The sequence below is a fragment of the Euleptes europaea genome, chromosome 3 (assembly GCF_029931775.1).
Source record: "Euleptes europaea isolate rEulEur1 chromosome 3, rEulEur1.hap1, whole genome shotgun sequence".
Taxonomy (NCBI): domain Eukaryota; kingdom Metazoa; phylum Chordata; class Lepidosauria; order Squamata; family Sphaerodactylidae; genus Euleptes; species Euleptes europaea.
In genome coordinates this window covers 35,761,880-35,778,825 of record NC_079314.1, presented here as the reverse complement: position 1 = coordinate 35,778,825, position 16,946 = coordinate 35,761,880, and the positions used below count along the sequence as shown (strand labels likewise).

At 46.7% G+C, this 16,946-nt stretch overlaps 1 protein-coding gene across 2 annotated transcripts in view; it reads left to right on the top strand.

Moving 5' to 3' along the window:
• The first annotated feature begins 5,473 nt into the window (after positions 1-5,473).
• Positions 5,474-16,946, top strand: part of SESN2 (sestrin 2) — a 37,424-nt gene continuing 25,951 nt past the window's right edge. For both annotated transcript variants that reach the window (XM_056846214.1, XM_056846213.1), the window contains exon 1: positions 5,474-5,564. In XM_056846214.1, coding sequence (XP_056702192.1) covers positions 5,475-5,564 — 90 coding nt within the window. In that variant the 5' untranslated portion in view covers position 5,474. The remainder of the gene's footprint in view (positions 5,565-16,946) is intronic.

The window sequence follows — 16,946 nt, the reverse complement described above, 5'->3', positions numbered from 1 at the left end:
ATTCAGAGGTGGTTTGCCATTGCCTGCCTCTGCATCACAACCCTGGTTTTCCTTGGAGGTCTCCCTTCCAAATACTGACCAGGGCCAACCCTGCTTAGCTTCCAAGATATGACGAGATCGGGCTAGATTGGGCTATCCTGGTCAAGGTTTTTCTCTATACACATGTATACCTCTCTGCCAACAGGATTCTTCATGCATCTGATATAAAAGCTGCTGCAATCTATTTTTAAGGTGTTATAAAGGACTTTATTGTTGTTATATCCTGTTGGAGCCAACATTGCGTAGTGGTTAAGAGTGGCGGACTCCAATCTGGAGAACCAGGTTTGATTCCCCACTCCTCCACATGAGCGGTGGACTCTAATCTGGTGAACCGGGCTTATTTCCCCACTCCTCCACATGGAGCCTGCTGAGTGACCTTGGGCCAGTCACAGTTCTCTCAGAACTCTCTCAGCCTCACCTACCTCACAAGACATCTGTTGTGGGGAGGGGAAGGCGATTGTAAGCTGCTTTGAGACTCCTTAAGGACTCCTTAAAGTAGAGAAAAACAAGGTATAAAAACCAACTCTTCTTCCTCTTTTTCTGGAGTGGGAAGATGTTTGCTCACCACACAGGGCAGTGGAGGTATCAGGATTATTTGGTGTTTTTCTGCTTTGGGATTTCAGAAGTACTTCTTCAGCAGTGTCTTAACTTCAAGAGCCCATTTATTATTCTGGATCAGTGCTCTGAGTCTGCAATGGAACAAACATTGTTTGAACAGCTCTAATCTTTGCCCCCACACCTACATTTGTCCCATCTCTTCTACCTTTTCTTTCCTCTCTTGCACTGCTGCTGTTTTGCACGTCCCAAGAGGAAGCTCAGTTGGTCTGTTTTCTTAACTCACCTTGGAAGCTAAACAGAATAGCCAGATATCTTGTTTGTTACCAAAAACCTGTTATTCCTGGCTCAGGTTATCTATGCAAAATATGGGAAGACAATCAGCCTCTTGATGTTTAAGACCGCGGTTTACAGCCTTAACTAGCCATTCCAGTTGAGCTGGAATCCTTCCATGATCCGTGCACTACAAATCCCACTGTTTTCGGTGGGGCCTTGCTTTGAAATTAAAGATTGCCAAGGATTGCTCCCTTTAGCTGAAAGCACCCCCATTCAGTTATGAGCAACTTTGCGTGCAAGTGGGAATGCACAATTTAAGACTTTAGACTGATTTTGTTTATGCTGAGATTTAACTGGTTTGTTAATCAGGCAGTTTATTTACTTACTTAGATCACCACCTTATCACACACCCTTTAATTTGTGTTTTTTTGTGTGTGTGTGTGGGTATTCTGGACCAACAGAACAATCCTAAAAACTCGCTCCAGGGAGTAAACCCAGATTCAAGTAGGATTCCTAGGAGAGCTGTTTAGGATTGCTCTCTCGATGGATTAAGAATTTCAGGTGGCTCATTTTCAGGTTGGTTTAGGATTTTAGGGAGCAATTCCACTTACTAGGGAGCAAACCTTATTCTTAGTAAACGTGAAGTATTGGGCTTCATGTGAGTGTAATATATACTGTTTATATTAGACAAGATTGTGAAATACGCACACACACATATAATGTCGATGTTCTGAATGCATAAATATAAGTTATTGTTTAGTACCTAACACTCTCCATGAGAAAAGCCTGAATTCTCCCAAACCACCAAAAGCTGAATCTTCAACAGACTATCCTTTCCTCCAATGGCAATCCTGTTTCTCTACTCCAAAACCATTGAAACCAGTAACTGAAGTAACTCTGCATAGGACAAGTCCTCTTATGGATTGAGAGCTGGCTGAAAAATAGGAAGCAGAGAGTAGGAATCAATGGTCACTTCTCACAATGGCGGGATGTGAGCAGTGGGGTGCCTCAGGGATCTGTGTTGTGACCGGTGCTTTTCAACCTGTTCATCAATGACCTGGAGTTGGGGTTGAACAATGAAGTTGCCAAGTTTGCAGATGACACCAAATTATTTAGGGTGGTTAAAACAAAATCGGACTGTGAAGAGCTCCAGAAGGATCTCTGCATACTGGAAGAATGGGCATTAAAATGGCAAATGAGATTCAATGTAAGTAAGTGTAAAGTGATGCATACTGGGACAAAAAATCCCAACTTCATATATACACTGATGGGATCTGTGCTGGCAGCGACAGACCAAGAAAGGGATCGTGGGGTGGTAGTGGATAGCTCAATGAAGATGTCAAGCCACTGTGCGGCTGCTGTACAAAAGGCAAATTCAATGCTGGCCATAATTAGGTGAGGAATAGAGAATAAAATTGCTGCTATCATACTGCCCTTGTACAAATCTATGGTGAAACCACACTTGGAATACTGTGTACAGTTCTGGTCACCACACCTAAAAAGGGATATTACAGAGCTTGAGAAGGTGCAGAAAAGAGCAACCAAAATGATTAGGGGACTAGAGCAACTGTCCTATGGGGAGCGGTTAAGACTCTTAGGGCTGTTTAGCTTGGAAAGAAGGCGGCTGAGGGGAGACATGATAGAGGTCTATAAAATTATGCATGGTTTGGAGAGAGTGGACAGGGAGATGTTTTTCTCCCTCTCCCATAATACTAGAACACGGGGTCATCTGCTAAAGCTGGAGGGTGAGAGATTAAAAAAAGATAAAAGGAAGTATTTTTTCACACAACGCATAGTTAAATTGTGGAACTCTCTGCCCCTGGATGTGGTGACGGCTGCCAGCTTGGAGGGCTTTAAGAGGGGAGTGGACATATTCATGGAGGAGAGGTGTATTCATGGCTGTTAGTTAGAATGGATATTAGTCACTACTACAAACAGACTAACACGGCTACCCACTGTGTATTCTCTCTAGTATCAGAGGAGCATGCCTATTATTTTGGGCGCGGTGGAACACAGGCAGGATGGTGCTGCTGCAGTCGTCTTGTTTGTGGCTTCCTAGAGGCACCTGGTTGGCCACTGTGTGAACAGACTGCTGGACTTGATGGGCCTTGGTCTGATCCAGCAGGGCCTTTCTTATGTTCTTATGATTGCATCGTAAGGGCAGCAGTCCTATGCATGCTTGCCAGCGGAAAAGCCCCATTGTGTTACTTCTGAGTAGACATGTCTAGGTTCATGTTGCAACACGGCTTTGTTTTAAGTGGAGTTTAGAGTTTGGCCCATGCTAGGGAGGTGGTGAGCTCCCCCTCTCTGGCAGTCTTCAATCAGCGGCTGGACGAACACTTGTCAGGGGTGCTCTAGGCTGATCCTGCACTGAGCTGGGGGTTGGACTAGATGGCCTTTATGGCTCCTTCCAACTCTATGATTCTGTTATACATTTCACCTTAACCATTTCCCTCTAAAATCGCTGTACGTGTTGTTTTAATTCTGCTTGACCAGAATTTGAACTTAGTGCAACCATGCTAGAGACGCTAGACTCCTTCGTATGTTTCCAGTGCTTCTGTCGGAACATTGTTTCCTTTTAGAAGCAAATCCTTACTTTTCTCAGCAGTCCTGTTGATTTGAGTAGGACCTATTTGCTATTAAGGGTGCAGCTATCCATGAGCAACGCCTGTTGAATTTAACAGGACTTACTTCTGAGTAAAATACCCAGGCGTAGGCTGTCAGCGCAGGTAACCATGCCTTCCCTCCTTCTACCTTAAAAATAAGAGAAAGGTAGAATTTTATCAGGCCAAATTAAAGGTTGGTGTAAGTGTACGCAAGGTTCTGAATATCACAGATTTCCTCAGCCAGCAGAATGGAAAGATAACAGACGGGCAGTGCAATCCTATGGGGGGTTAGTTGTGCCACAGCCAAGGATGGCACAGCCATGGTGCAGCCGAGCTGCCTCTTGAGCAGCTTGCTGTGCCGCGGTTGCAACAAAAAAAATACAAGCTCCTCCAAGCCCCGTGAAACTGCTCTATGCAATTCCTCAAGGCTGCGCCACGGTTTTGGCAGGTGCAAGTTTGCGCTGGCAAAAGGGTATTCCGAGGACGAAAGGGTTCAGGGAACGTGTCGCTGCCATGCCATTACCGCCGGTGGCATAGTGGCCCTGCTCTGGCGTAAATGCTCTTTTAGTTGGCACAAGTGGCATTTATGCTGGTGCCAGGGTCACGTCTTCTTCTAAGGGCTCCCCCCTTAGGACTGTACCATAGTGCAATACTAAGGAGAGTTAGCCAATGGTCTTAGACTGGAGTAACTCTCTTCAGGATTGCACTGTAAGGGAGCAATCCTAATCTGGTCTATTTATATGTAAACCCCATGATATTCAGTGGGGTTTACTCCCAGGGAACTGTTTTTAGGACTGCAGCCTAAGATACGTAGAATTGGGAACCATGCAAGTGATACCTTTGGCATCAGCTCAACTCACAATCTGTCTGTGAAACACGATTACGTGAATGATTAAAAAAAACCTAATTCAATCAACAAGTCAATCCAACTCAGCAGCAACAGGAAAAACAGCACCAGACTCACTCGCCAGGCAGAAATTATAAAATAATGCAGGCTGTAAAGCCCATAATGAAAATGTTTAAATGGTCGATTAAAAGGTGGGCGTACAGAAATGCCAGAAGAGCAGAAGCTAAGCAGAGAGGCTGTAAATGCTTGGTGAGAAAGCTGAAGGTATTGCTGACAGTGGTCTCCGCAAGACCCAATCTGATGCAATGTTTACTTGCAACCCCTCCTGCAAACCGTGGGGCTTAACCCAAGGTAAGTTTGCATAGGCTGGCACTTTTAGTTGCACAAACAACACCGACATGTTTTCCTCTTGCTTTCTTCGAGCCCTGTTAGAAGCACATTACGCTTAAAGACGGGGTTGGCACTAGATCGATCGAATCCCTCCGCGCCGTTACCAGGATCGGTTGCTTTCCTATCTGCCTGGGGATCTCTCCCACTCATTCCGTTTGTGAAACCTAAATAACCACCGGTTTTTTTCCCCCCTACACTCCCTCCCCCTTCTAGAATTGCGAAACAATTTATAAGTGTAAACTACCTTTCCCGAGAGGCCACGCGTGCCTTTTCTCCTGCCCATTGGTGCAGGCGTCGGGAGGGTGGGGAAAGCCGAGGGTGAGGTAAGCTCCGCCCTTAAAAGACGCGATTGGCTATGCTGTCGGTGCTGACTCCACCCACCAAACTCATCAGTATGAAATAAGCCGCTGATAGAAAGCGGTCAGCGACTTCTTTTTTAGCCTTGGGAGAAAGAGGGTGGCCGTCGGCAGGGATGGGAAGCGCCGCTTGAGCCTGATGGAACCCTGATGCACCTGGACGTTCTAGAACTCCGCGACTTCCGAACGTTCCGCGATCGAATCCCTGGAGAGGGCCGATCTCCTTTGATATCGATACGACCGCCGGCGCCTTTCTCCTGCCTTGTTCAGTCCTGTACTCGTATTATTCTCCATAAGAATTACTGTTAATTTTTTATAAAGCAAACTCTCCCAAGTTTTGGAACTTCCAATAATAATAATAGCTTAGTTTTCTGATCAGTCCTCCGTTTTCACTACAACGGCGCTATGATCGTGGCAGACTCTGAGAGCTGCGGCTGCTCCGGAGTTGGAGGCTATCTGCCCTGCGGAAACTGCGGAGCTTTCCGTAGCAAAAAGGTAAAGCAGAAAATTCTCGCATCTGTCGCTTAAAAAAACCACGATTTGGTTATGGGTCGGGGGTCCTCTCCTGTCCTTTGACGTCCTTTCGGGTGCACTTTTGTTCTGGGTTTTGCAACTGGGGGAGGCGCGGGGGGGGGGCGCCAAGGACGCTTCAGCTGCTGCTGCATACTTGCGGAAAGGGTAGCTGCTGTTACTTTCCCGATCGGAGCATGTTAAAACGTAGTTGCATCAGCCGCAAAGAGTTGCGGGGGGGGGGTTCGGGAGGGGGCTGCTGGAATATAGACGGCTGATTGCTTTGTGCGACCAGCGGTGACGGACGTCCTCAAATGGGACGGCCGGCGTGCCAGTGACAGGTCTGCCTCGCCGCTTTCCAAAATAGCAAGGAGATATCGCTTCCAGTAAACACGGTTAGGTTGCTATATCGGAATCCGTCCCGCTAATGTTTAAGTGGCGTGGAGTTCCAAGGACGCTTGCTTCTGAAGCTTGGCTGCCGGGTTAGGGAGCAGCGGCGTGGGCCCAAACGAGCCTCGCTTCCGTCCGCCGTTCATTAATAGGGACGTAAAGGGCTGGGGGTCAGGGCTGGGGCAAGTATGGGCTTGCCTCTCGCTGCAAACCTTTTGTTCCTACTGAAGGGACGGCTAAATTGTAGATCTGGGTTTCTTCCTCCAAGAACCTTGGGCACCAGTCTTCTGTGTTATCTTCAACAGCACTGTGAGGTGGGTCGGAATCTCCTAGTGAATGCCTCCCAGGGTTTTCTTACTACATCGTGCTACCTGTATTGCTTGTTCCTAAAACACCGTTTCTCTATTCCTCGTCTAATTATGGCCAGCATGGAATTTGCTTTTTGTACAGCAGCCGCACACTGGGTTGACTTCATTGAGCTATCTACTACCACCCCAAGATCCCTTTCTTGGTCTGTCGCTGCCAGCACAAGAAAGGGATCTTGGGGTGGTAGTGGATAGCTCGGTGAAGATGTCAACCCAGTGTGTGGCTGCTGTACAAAAGGCAAATTCAATGCTGGCCATAATTAGGTGAGTAATAGAGAATAAAATTGCTGCTATCATACTGCCCTTGTACAAATCTATGGTGAGACCACACTTGGAATACTGTGTGCAGTTCTGGTCACCACACCTAAAAAAGGATATTACAGAGCTGGAGAAGGTGCAGAAAAGAGCAACCAAAATGATTAGGGGACTAGAGCAACTGTTTAGCTTGGAATGAAGGCGGCTAAGGGGAGACATGATAGAGGTCTATAAAATTATGCATGGTTTGGAGAGAGTGAACAGGGAGAGGTTTTTTTTCCCTCCCCCATAATACCAGAACACTGGGTCATCTGCTAAAGCTGGAGGGTGAGAGATTCAAAAAAGATAAAAGGAAGTATTTTTTCACACAACACATAGTTAAATTGTGGAACTCCCTGCCCCAGGATGTGGTGATGGCTTCCAGCTTGGAGGGCTTTAAGAGGGGAGTGGACATATTCATGGAGGAAAGGGGTATTCATGGCTATTAGTTAGAATGGATACTAGTCATGCTGCATACCTATTCTCTCTAGTATCAGAGGAGCATGCCTATTATTTTGGGTGCGGTGGTACACAGGCAGGATGGTGCTGCTGCAGTCATCTTGTTTGTGGGCTTCCTGGAGGCACCTGGTTGGCCACTGTGTGAACAGACTGCTGGACTTGATGGACCTTGGTCTGATCCAGCAGGCCCATTCTTATGTTCTTATGTCTCTCACATCACCTAGTCCCTTTAACTGGAGATGCCTGGGATTGAACCTGGGACCTTCTGCATGCCACGCAGATGCTCTACAACTGAGCCACAGCCCCTCCATGTTTCCTGGGGGCTTAATCCCAGGGAACTGCATGTAGGATTGCATCATTAAAGTGGACTGCCCCTTTAACTCGTTCATTTTATGTGGGGCTGGTTTCCTCTTTTCAATTCATGCTTCTGAGTCAAGGGAGGTTGATGCAGATGAGAAACCTGTGTGTGCAGAGAACCTTTGGGGCAATGGTGATAGGAACACAGTAGCCTTTCCCCTGCAGGTTTACTCCGCTGAAGATGGAAAAGGAACCAAGGGCTTTCACTCTCCCACCTCCAGGAGTAGCAGCCCAGGCTCTGGCAAAGCCTTCCCCTGATTTTACAACTCTCAATCCAAGCAAGGGCCTGAACTCCCCGTTCCTCTGCTCTCTTTCCTTGTGCCATCCCCTTAAGTCAGATGACAGGAGGACCCCAGTTTACACTTTGGTTCATATTCTTGTATGAGTGAGCTGCTTTTTCCCACCGAAGACACATTTTTTTCATTTGTTCCACTAGCGTCCCCACCCAAGGGGGCTCTAAACTAAAGAGCCTCCAAGATGATGAGCAAACACTCTTTAAGGCGGAGCTTAGAAATTCATTCGTACATAGCAGTCAAGATTTAAAGGAGCAATAAAAATACCGTAGATCTCCTCCAGCTGATGGTTAAAAGCGTTCAAACTAGGTTCCCCAATGCCTGTTTTTAAAGTTCTTTTTTTTGTAAACTGCTTTTTTAAAGGTGGAGCTCCAGCTGGCCTACGTTATGTGGGGAAAGAGTTTATTGAGTGGACACCACCACTGAAAAGTCCCTGTCCTTCAGCCAAATAAGAGGTTTAGAGTTGTTGATATAGATAAACAGGAAAGGTAATGGTGAAGTAATAGGCCCTGGAAGTAGACTGTTCACGGCTGTAAAAAAAGTCATGCCGATCTTTTGAACTGCATTCTGAAACAAATAGCAGGAGTTGTGCTGTGCTGAAAGCCCTGGTATGCTTCATACTGGCTTGTTAAATTGGAGGTTGCATTTTGAACCAATTGAAGTTTCCAGTCTTCAGTGGTAATTACTTATAAAGTGTGTCGCAACAGCCCTGCCTGGAGGTTAATAAGGCAGCTGGAAAATAACGCTTGCCAAACAAAAAGCAATCTATTCCTTCTTCTCTTAAATTAAGGTTGGGGGGTGGCTTTTGAGGGCAAGGGTGACGGGCAGAAGCTGCAAAAGGATCAAACTTGATGTTTTTTCAGGATTTTATATTTATACAGACGGTATCAGAAGAAAATAATTGCTGGGAGTAACAAATAGAGGAAGAATTTGGAAAAACCAGGGTGGGGAAGGAGGTGGTAAATTAAAATCTTAGCCTTTTAATTCTCGTATAGTGAAATAACCCTTATCCTTCTATGGTTTGTGATCAGACTACGTGAGGCGGTGCTATATAGCAGCTAAGAGAATTTTTAGATAATCATATATTTAATACTTCCCTTCCCAGTGGATACCCAAAGCAGTATGCAACATAATTCTCCATTTTATTCTCACAACTACCACCCTGTGAGGTAGGATAGGTTGAAAGCGATGGGCACAAGATGGCTCAGCGAGTGGGGATTCATAACTTGATTCTCCCAGTTCCTAGTATGGCAGCTTAAGCGCTATACTACAGTCGCTGGTAGGAGCTGTGATCAAGGGGAAAGTCCCTGGTTTGCATTTCACCTTCTGCATAATTTGAGTAGATGGCCTTATTTGAGATGCTGTCTTTCGGTGCCTCATCTGCAACAGGGAGAGTAGATGCTGCCCTACTTTGCAGGGCTGTTGGAACGGATGGCGAAATAGCTCATGAGTGAAGCACTTTGCATGCTGAAAGTGCCATATAAATGTTATTAAATTGTCTGATATCCTGCATCAACCTGTTATGGTTTTCAATACATTTATGGTCAAAGGTATAGATGATTGGCAAACTGCAGCCTGGATTTAAAATCCAAGTTAAAATTTAAGGCTTCAAAATTGAGCCGGCAAATAGAGGCCGAATTTACTCTCATTACAGTGCTAGGCAAAAAAATTTTTTTGGGGGGGATTTTGATAAAATTGAGAACTCTTCACCAGTTTAGATTCTTCTTCTTTCAGATATCTCAGGATATAGTGGCCATTCTTCCCTCTCAAGGTGTTTCTTGTGGGAAAATCTTAAAATCCCAGCAGTCTCTTAAACAGGAGAGGCAGCCTGCTTTTCTATATGGGATTAGCAGGCCTGTGTGGGATCATAGCACATGCCAAGAGGTGTGATGTCCCTCTGGAGGCCTTTGATATTCCACAAGAGGCCTTTGATGTCCCTGCCTACCAGGGTCTGTGATTGAATGTGGAATGCAAACCTCTACTCAATAGCGTTGCCCAGCTGTCTTCTCTTCCTTCAGTTTCCAAACTGATTCGCTGATGTGACATTATTTTGCTTCACTTCTGTGGCTTCAGCCACAAAGTTCCTTATTTACTCCAGGCTTTTGTTGATCAGCATGATAATGTTGCTGTTCAAGAGCTGGTGCTGGCAAGTTACAATTTTATTGTGATTTTGCAAATAAAAGCCTCCAGAGCTATTGGCTTACAGTTCAGGTTTGGTTTTTTTTTTCCTGGCAAGCCTCCCCCCCAAAAAAAAATATTGTCAGACACATTAGCGCCCTGAGTGGAAGGGGGAGAGGAACTGATCTGCTATGTTGTCTGCAAGTGATTTGTGCAGGTAATGAGGGAAGAAGCTGTTTGCAAGCATGATATTGTGGGAAGCTGCCCATACCCTGCTCTGTGTAAGGCACATCTCTATTTTTCATGGCATGGTGGTCTGCAGAGACCCAAGTTTACCCTTGGTCTCTGCCGTGTATGCTCATTCCTTAAGATAAAATGTCTGTTTGGGTCACACAGGACAGGGTACGCTGGACACATGTGTTTTGTGGAGCAGGACTTAAGCAGCTATAAGCGATGGGGGGGGGGAATACATTGATCAATGTGTTCAAGTCTGAACTAGGCCTTCCAGACATCTGTTCATTGTTGAGTATTATTCTATCTGTGTGCTGTAGCAATCTTCAGACCCAAATTAGTTTGTCCACACAAGAAAATAAAGTTGCAAATGATGGTTATAGCACAATATCCTACTATTCCTTCCTATTACACCTCCATTAATATTGAACTACATTTATAGAGCGCAGATCCTCTTTTGCAGATCCTCCTACGATCTGCCCCACAAAAAGGGGGTAAATATGCTTCCTCCAATACCTGAGATGGAAATTGAAGTATAAGCATGGGACTTGTCTAAGGCTGCCTATTGAGTTCAGGACAGATCCAAGATTCAAGCCGTGGCTTCCTAGTTTGCCCTTTATTTTCTTCAATACTCCAGTTCTGTGCCTGCTTACGTATGAGTTGGATGCGTTAGTTCAGCTGGGCAGTGAGCTGGCTTGCACAGAAAGTATGTACATGCACTCTTCAAGCAATCACTGAACGACCAATACTATTTAATGAGAGTCAGCGTAGTGTAGTGGTTAGAGTGTTGGGCTAGTATCTGGGTGATACAGGTTCAAATCCCCACTCTGCCCACCTGGTGATCTCACTGGCTGACCTTGGGCCAGTCTGCCTAACCTACCTTACAGGGTTGTTGTGAAGATGAAATAGAGGAGGAGGAGAATGGTTTAAGCTGTTTTTGGTCTCCATTGGGAGGGCTGCCAACCTCCAGGTATGGGCTGGAGATCTCCTGCTATTACAACTGATCTCCAGCCAATAGAGATCAGTTCACCTGGAGAAAATGGCCGCTTTGGCAATTGGACTCTATGGCATTGAAGTCCCTCCCCAACCCCTCCTCCTCAGGCTCCACCCCAAAAACCTCCAGCAGGTGGTGAAGAGGGACCTGGCAACCCTATCTATTGGGGAGGAGGTTTTGGAAGAAGCCTGAGCATTTGGGGGGTGGGTGACAACAAGGTAGGAGGAGAAATCTGCACTGGAGCTTTTCAGAGACTCAAACTGGAACTCAGCATCCCTTGCAATAAAGATATTCAGATGTCACAGATGAACCTCTGTGAGGAGGATATGTCAGGAAGTTCTGAAACTTGTAAACAGTATAGAGATGGGATCTCTTTTTTTGAAAACGTATGTGACAAAACCAGTTGTTTGTGTACTTAAAGCATCTGATGGGGAAAAATAGTGAACGGGAATGAACTGCATTGTTGTGGTATCCTAATCAAGTGAAATGTCAGACTGGGTCTTGTTCTGTTGCCTATGAATCGGGTTTCTAAAGCAGCCGGATCCTGATTTGTAGGCAAACCCCTGGTTTGGCTGTCCCAGCAAGCGGCGTTTTGTTCAGCTCATGAGGGGCTTGAAGGAACTCAATGGACCGTCTCGATCCTCAACACGAACAACGCACAGTCAGTTCCTGAAGCTGAACGCAACTTGGAAGGGGGTTCCTGGTGGACTGACAGCAGGCTTGGCTCTGCTGGCAACAAGTTCGGAAGCCTCTCTGGCCTCTTTTAGTTTGTTATGATGACAAGTTTGTTTTGCTGCACGGGCATGTAATTTGCTTAACCTTTCCTGACTTGCTTATCAAGTGCGCGCTTGCCAATTCCTGACTCAGCGTGAGTGGCTCAGTGCAATGTCACTCATCCAAGTCAGCACACCGGAGCTTGTTCAGTAACTCAGGTACCCATCGCCGGTTCTTTCCGAGGGAGGCCGAGATGGTTTCCCATGCTCAAAATCCAACAGCTTAGGTATCAGATCAGCCCCATGGGCAGCTTGCCCTGCGGGCTTAGACGAACAATAACGTTCTCCTTCGTTTGTAGATCTTGTAGCCAGAGGAGGATGTTGTTGTGGTTAATTAGTTTTAATAAGCCTTAATTATTGCAGAGGATGCCACTTCATAAACTTAACTACTGTTCCAGGGTGACTTACTATGCAGTTTCTGTTGGGAGGAGAAGTATTCTAGTTGGGGGAGAATTATTTTAGTTGAGCTTAGGTGTATTTAAAGTGAAAGTATCTGAACACTTAGGTCAATTATGCATGGGTACTTTCACTCACGTTCGCCCCCCCCCCCATCTCAGTTGTTCCTTGGAGTTATGCATGAGTTTTCCGTCCATTAGGGATGACCTCGCTGCCCTGCCCTCACAAATCCTGAGACTTCCCGTTCCTCTGTTAACCCGATTCTTTAAATCTAGTCTTACTGACTAGTGATTTAAATTGATTTTATTTAAATCAAATCCACCCTGAGGGAAAACACACTAAATAACTTTGTTAATTAAAGGCTGCCTTTCTTAATTCTACTGGATCATCTTTACGCTCTTGCCCATCTCGCCCTTTTTGCCTTCAGTGCTGTTCCCCATCTAGCCCATTTCCCAACCAATTTTTCATATCCGTTTTTCCTCACTTGTGTCCCTCTGAAGCTCTACCTCGATCTACTTTTAAAGATGCAAACTAAGCTTGTTTCACCCCTTGCCTTTATTCTTATTCCCTTGATGTCATCATCCTGCCACAACCCCCATGGGACATTTTAGCCTGACTGCTGCTTGTTTCCATTGACATTTTTCTTTGGCTTTATACAGGTATTGAGATTGCAACTTTTACCTTCACTTATTTTGGTTAATACACTTCTCAGCACTTGATGAGAACTACAGAAATGTATTGAGTAAACATGAGTTAGTCTGGGTCATTTTATTCAAAACAGTTTTTAAAATTAGTACTGAAGCGCACAACAGCTCACAGAGCAGTGGTACATATATTTTGAATTGCAAAGCAGCAGCCCTGTAGCTATGAAGGGACACAGCCAGAAGGCAGAAGCTTTGTGGTAGCTAAGCAGAATTGGGACCGTTCAGTGCCTGGACAGAAAACGGACTGTGAACCCAACGGGTACCACCAGTTCCTAGGGAGGGCACAATATAAATGCACTTAATGATAAGAATCACCACCAAGTGCCTTCCCCCTCACTCTAGAAAAGAAAACGTGCACACACCACAGTCAATTAGATAACTGTCTGGGAAGGTTGTTCATTATCTGTTTGATTTCTTTCCAACTGTTTTAATTTGTGTTTATATACCCCTTGTTTTTTTTTAAACTTTCATATCAAACATATGCATACATGGATTGCTTTTTCTAATTAGTTTCATTTATAAAGAAAGTTTATCCCTTCAGACTCTTTAAATGATTTTGAAGGCAGGGGGGGAAATGGTAGCAGAAGGTAATAGCAGAAGATCTCCTGCTATTACAACTGATCTCCAGCCGATAGAGATCAGTTCACCTGGAGAAAATGACCGCTTTGGCCATTGGACTTTATGGCATTAAGCCCCTGCCCTCCTCAGGTTCCGCCCCCAAAAATCTCCCTCAGATAGCAAAGCGGGACCTGGCAACCTACCTACTACCTGATCCTTTTAGCTGGAGATACTGGAGATTGAACCTGGGACCTTCTGCATGCCAAGTGGATGCTTTACCACTGAGCCGCAACTAGGGTTGCCAGGTTCCCCCAGCCACCAGTGAGGTATGAGGAGGTAGGGTTGCCAGGTCCAAGTTGGGCTATTCCTGGAGATGTGGGGATGGAGCCGGGGGAGGACCAGGACCACAGTGGAGCACAATGCCACAGAGCCCCCTCCCCCCAAAGCTGCCATTTTCTCCAGGGAAACCGATCTCTGTAGTCTGGAGATGTGGTGTAATTCTGGGGGGTCTCCAGGTCCCACCTAGAGCCTGGCATCCCTAGCCTCGACCCAAAGTGTATAAGAATTGGTTCAGCTATTGTGAAGAGGGAAAACTTTTATGTTTAATCAGATATCAGGAGGAGTGTGATTAATTTCTGCCAGCAGAGAATGCTACTTTTGGAAAGCTGTCTGGATCCACCCACTTGCCCGCTTGCCAAAGTCATACTCTCTGGGTGTTTACGCTCTTCCCTTGGTGAAAAGGGGAACTTGCATCACAGGGAATTGTGACGTAAAGATCTGTGGGTGGGATCGGGCTTATTAAATCGGGAGAAGGTGTTAAAACAGGAAGCCCAAAGGCCACTGATGATGGGAAAGCCAGTCAAGCAACATGTCGAGAATGACAGACGATCAGAGGCGTTCTTCAAAGAGGAGGCTCTAAAAATCAAGGTATGTCTGCCTGGCTGGGCTGTTTGGTAGGCAGGGATGAAAGGACAGGAGAGTGATGGATTTCCACAGGCTCCCTCATGTCTGGCATGCAGATCTGTCTGCGTTATCGGGGCTGATCGTTGTAGGTCTTGCGTTGCAGCCACGGTCGTGTAGGTGGAAGGAGAGCCGATCTCTCTTTTGGAGATTCGTCCCCTGCCTGATGCTGTGGTTCCCAAGTAAGGAATGCGTTATTAGCCAGAACCGAGTTGAGGCTCCCTCTGAGTGGGTGAAGTGACAATCAAGACTGGAGATCCCTAAAAGGGGGCTACGGGGCTTTGTTCCACTTCATTGGACAAGGAGATGTTTCAGAAGACTTCCAAGAGGCCGGACGAGCCCCAGGGGATGTTTTTATGTCCTATTGTACCCCAGGCCAAATGAAAAGCTGCCTCCCATCCTCCTCCTCCTGCCTCTCACTCTGCAGGGAAGCTGCCCCCCCCTCACGCTGCTGTCACCAGGGCCATGGCTTGCCTCTGTGCCATGTCCCCCAACGGGCTGACTGGGAAGCAAAAAGGGCCCTGACCTCCCCCCAACAGAGGGCAGGAAGAAGCAGGGTCACTGTGGTCCACCCACTGGGGCCAGGGGTGCCATAGCTTGTTGCAGCTGACCCCAACACTGGAGGCAGGGTAGGCTTGCCAGGCCCCGTAGCTCCACCGGCAGGAGCTTTCCAGGGCTGTGGTGCGCAATGCGTGTGCGCACTCCGTGTGACGCGGACTCTCTAGCGATCTCGGCCAAAACTCTATGGTTTCCATAGAGTTTTATCTGAGATTGCCAGAGCGTCTGCGTGATGCATGCGCGCGTGTGTGTGCACATGTGCACGCAGTGCCGGGCAGCCCGATGAATTGGCCGGATTTTACCCGCCACCACCAGGCACTTGGTAACCCTAGTTGCCAGGTCCCTCTTCACCACCGGCGGGAGGTTTTTGGGGCAGAGCCTAAGGAAGGCGGGGTTTGGTGAGGGACTTCAATGGGATAGTCGAATTGCCAGAGCTGCCATTTTCTCCAAAGGAACTGATCTCTATCGGCTGGAGATCAGTTGTAATAGCAGGAGATCTCCAGCTAGTACCTGGAGGTTGGCAACCCTAAGGTGGGGGCAGCAACAAGGCTGGTATTGGCGCCCCTCCACCTCTGGCACCCTAGGCGGTTGCCTAAATTTGCTTAGTGGACAGAGTGGCCCTGCCAAGAGGGAGCATCCATTCAGAAATGCTCTGTTTAGTGTGTTTTTTGTGGTTGCTCTCCCATGCCAGTCATTTTGTGGTATTGCCCACTACCCTTTTCTGAAAATTCCAAAGGCGCTCACCAGCTCAATAAGTTTGCAAATCCATGACTCAGAGGCTAAAAGGAGCCAGTTCCTGCTCTTAACTGTCAGAAAGTTCTTTCTAATGTTTAACCATGTAGTGGGGTTAGAGACCTGGAGTCTGAGCTCAAAGTCCCAGGTTTGAATCCCCACTCTGCCCCAGTGTTTGCTGGGTGGCATTGGGCCTGCCGTGCCCTCTAAGCTTAACCTACATCGCAAGGTGGTTGTGAGGCTGAATGGGGAAGGAAGAAAAATATATTCTGCCTTGCAGGAAGGGTGGGATGGAGTCTTTATTTGCATGTTCAGAGCCCACAAGATTACGAGTGGTTGGTCTGGTTTGAAGTTGCAGCCTGTAGGCAGTCATAAGGGATATGGGATCTCTGGCGGCAATTGGCTTGGTTGCTCGACTGCCCGAGGGGCAGGTGAGCATCCTCGAACTTGGATTCCCGGAAAGAGTAACCACTCAAATAGCAAAATGGCTAGCTCATGTGGAAGCAGCAAAACCAGGTCAGGCGCAGGCTTAGCATGAAGTGCTTGGAGGACTTGCCAGGTTTGCAGGAACATGACTTCCTAAAATAATCTGGGGTGGGGGGAGATGTTTAAAAAGCCGGCCAGGACCAAGCATGCTCCAGGAAGCTCATGATGTTGAGAGCATAGAAGAGTCCTAACCAGGGGTGGGGGGTATATTGACAGTTCTGAATTGAGAACGCCTTCTTCGGTCACAGCGGCTTCTTTTGAGAAGTGAATTGTCACTTTTCGGAAGCCTTTGGAGAAGACACAGATGCTTGAGGAAGCTGGCCTACCAGCGAGAGTTACCTCCTAACTGGATGCTTTCCTGGATCTGCTGTCAAATGTTTGTATCCTTCCCTTTATGGATTCTGCAGAAGTGACCCCTCCAAAATGTAGCCTGATCCATTTGTTTAGAGCCGAGGGTCATGATGTTTGTGAAGTAAGTGTGTTCCATACCAGTGGATTAATTTTAAAGCACTGCATGGACGTTTAGCAATCTGAGACTGATACAACCCTGATGCGCCGGTTATGGAGAAGGTGGCATTCTGAATTCCTTTTGTGGTTCCTAGATGTGGAATGAATAAACATGTATTTTGGGAGCGATGCTTTTAAAGATAAATTGTTGCAATCCTGGGTTTACTCTCTCAGCCTGGGAAGTAGGTCAGG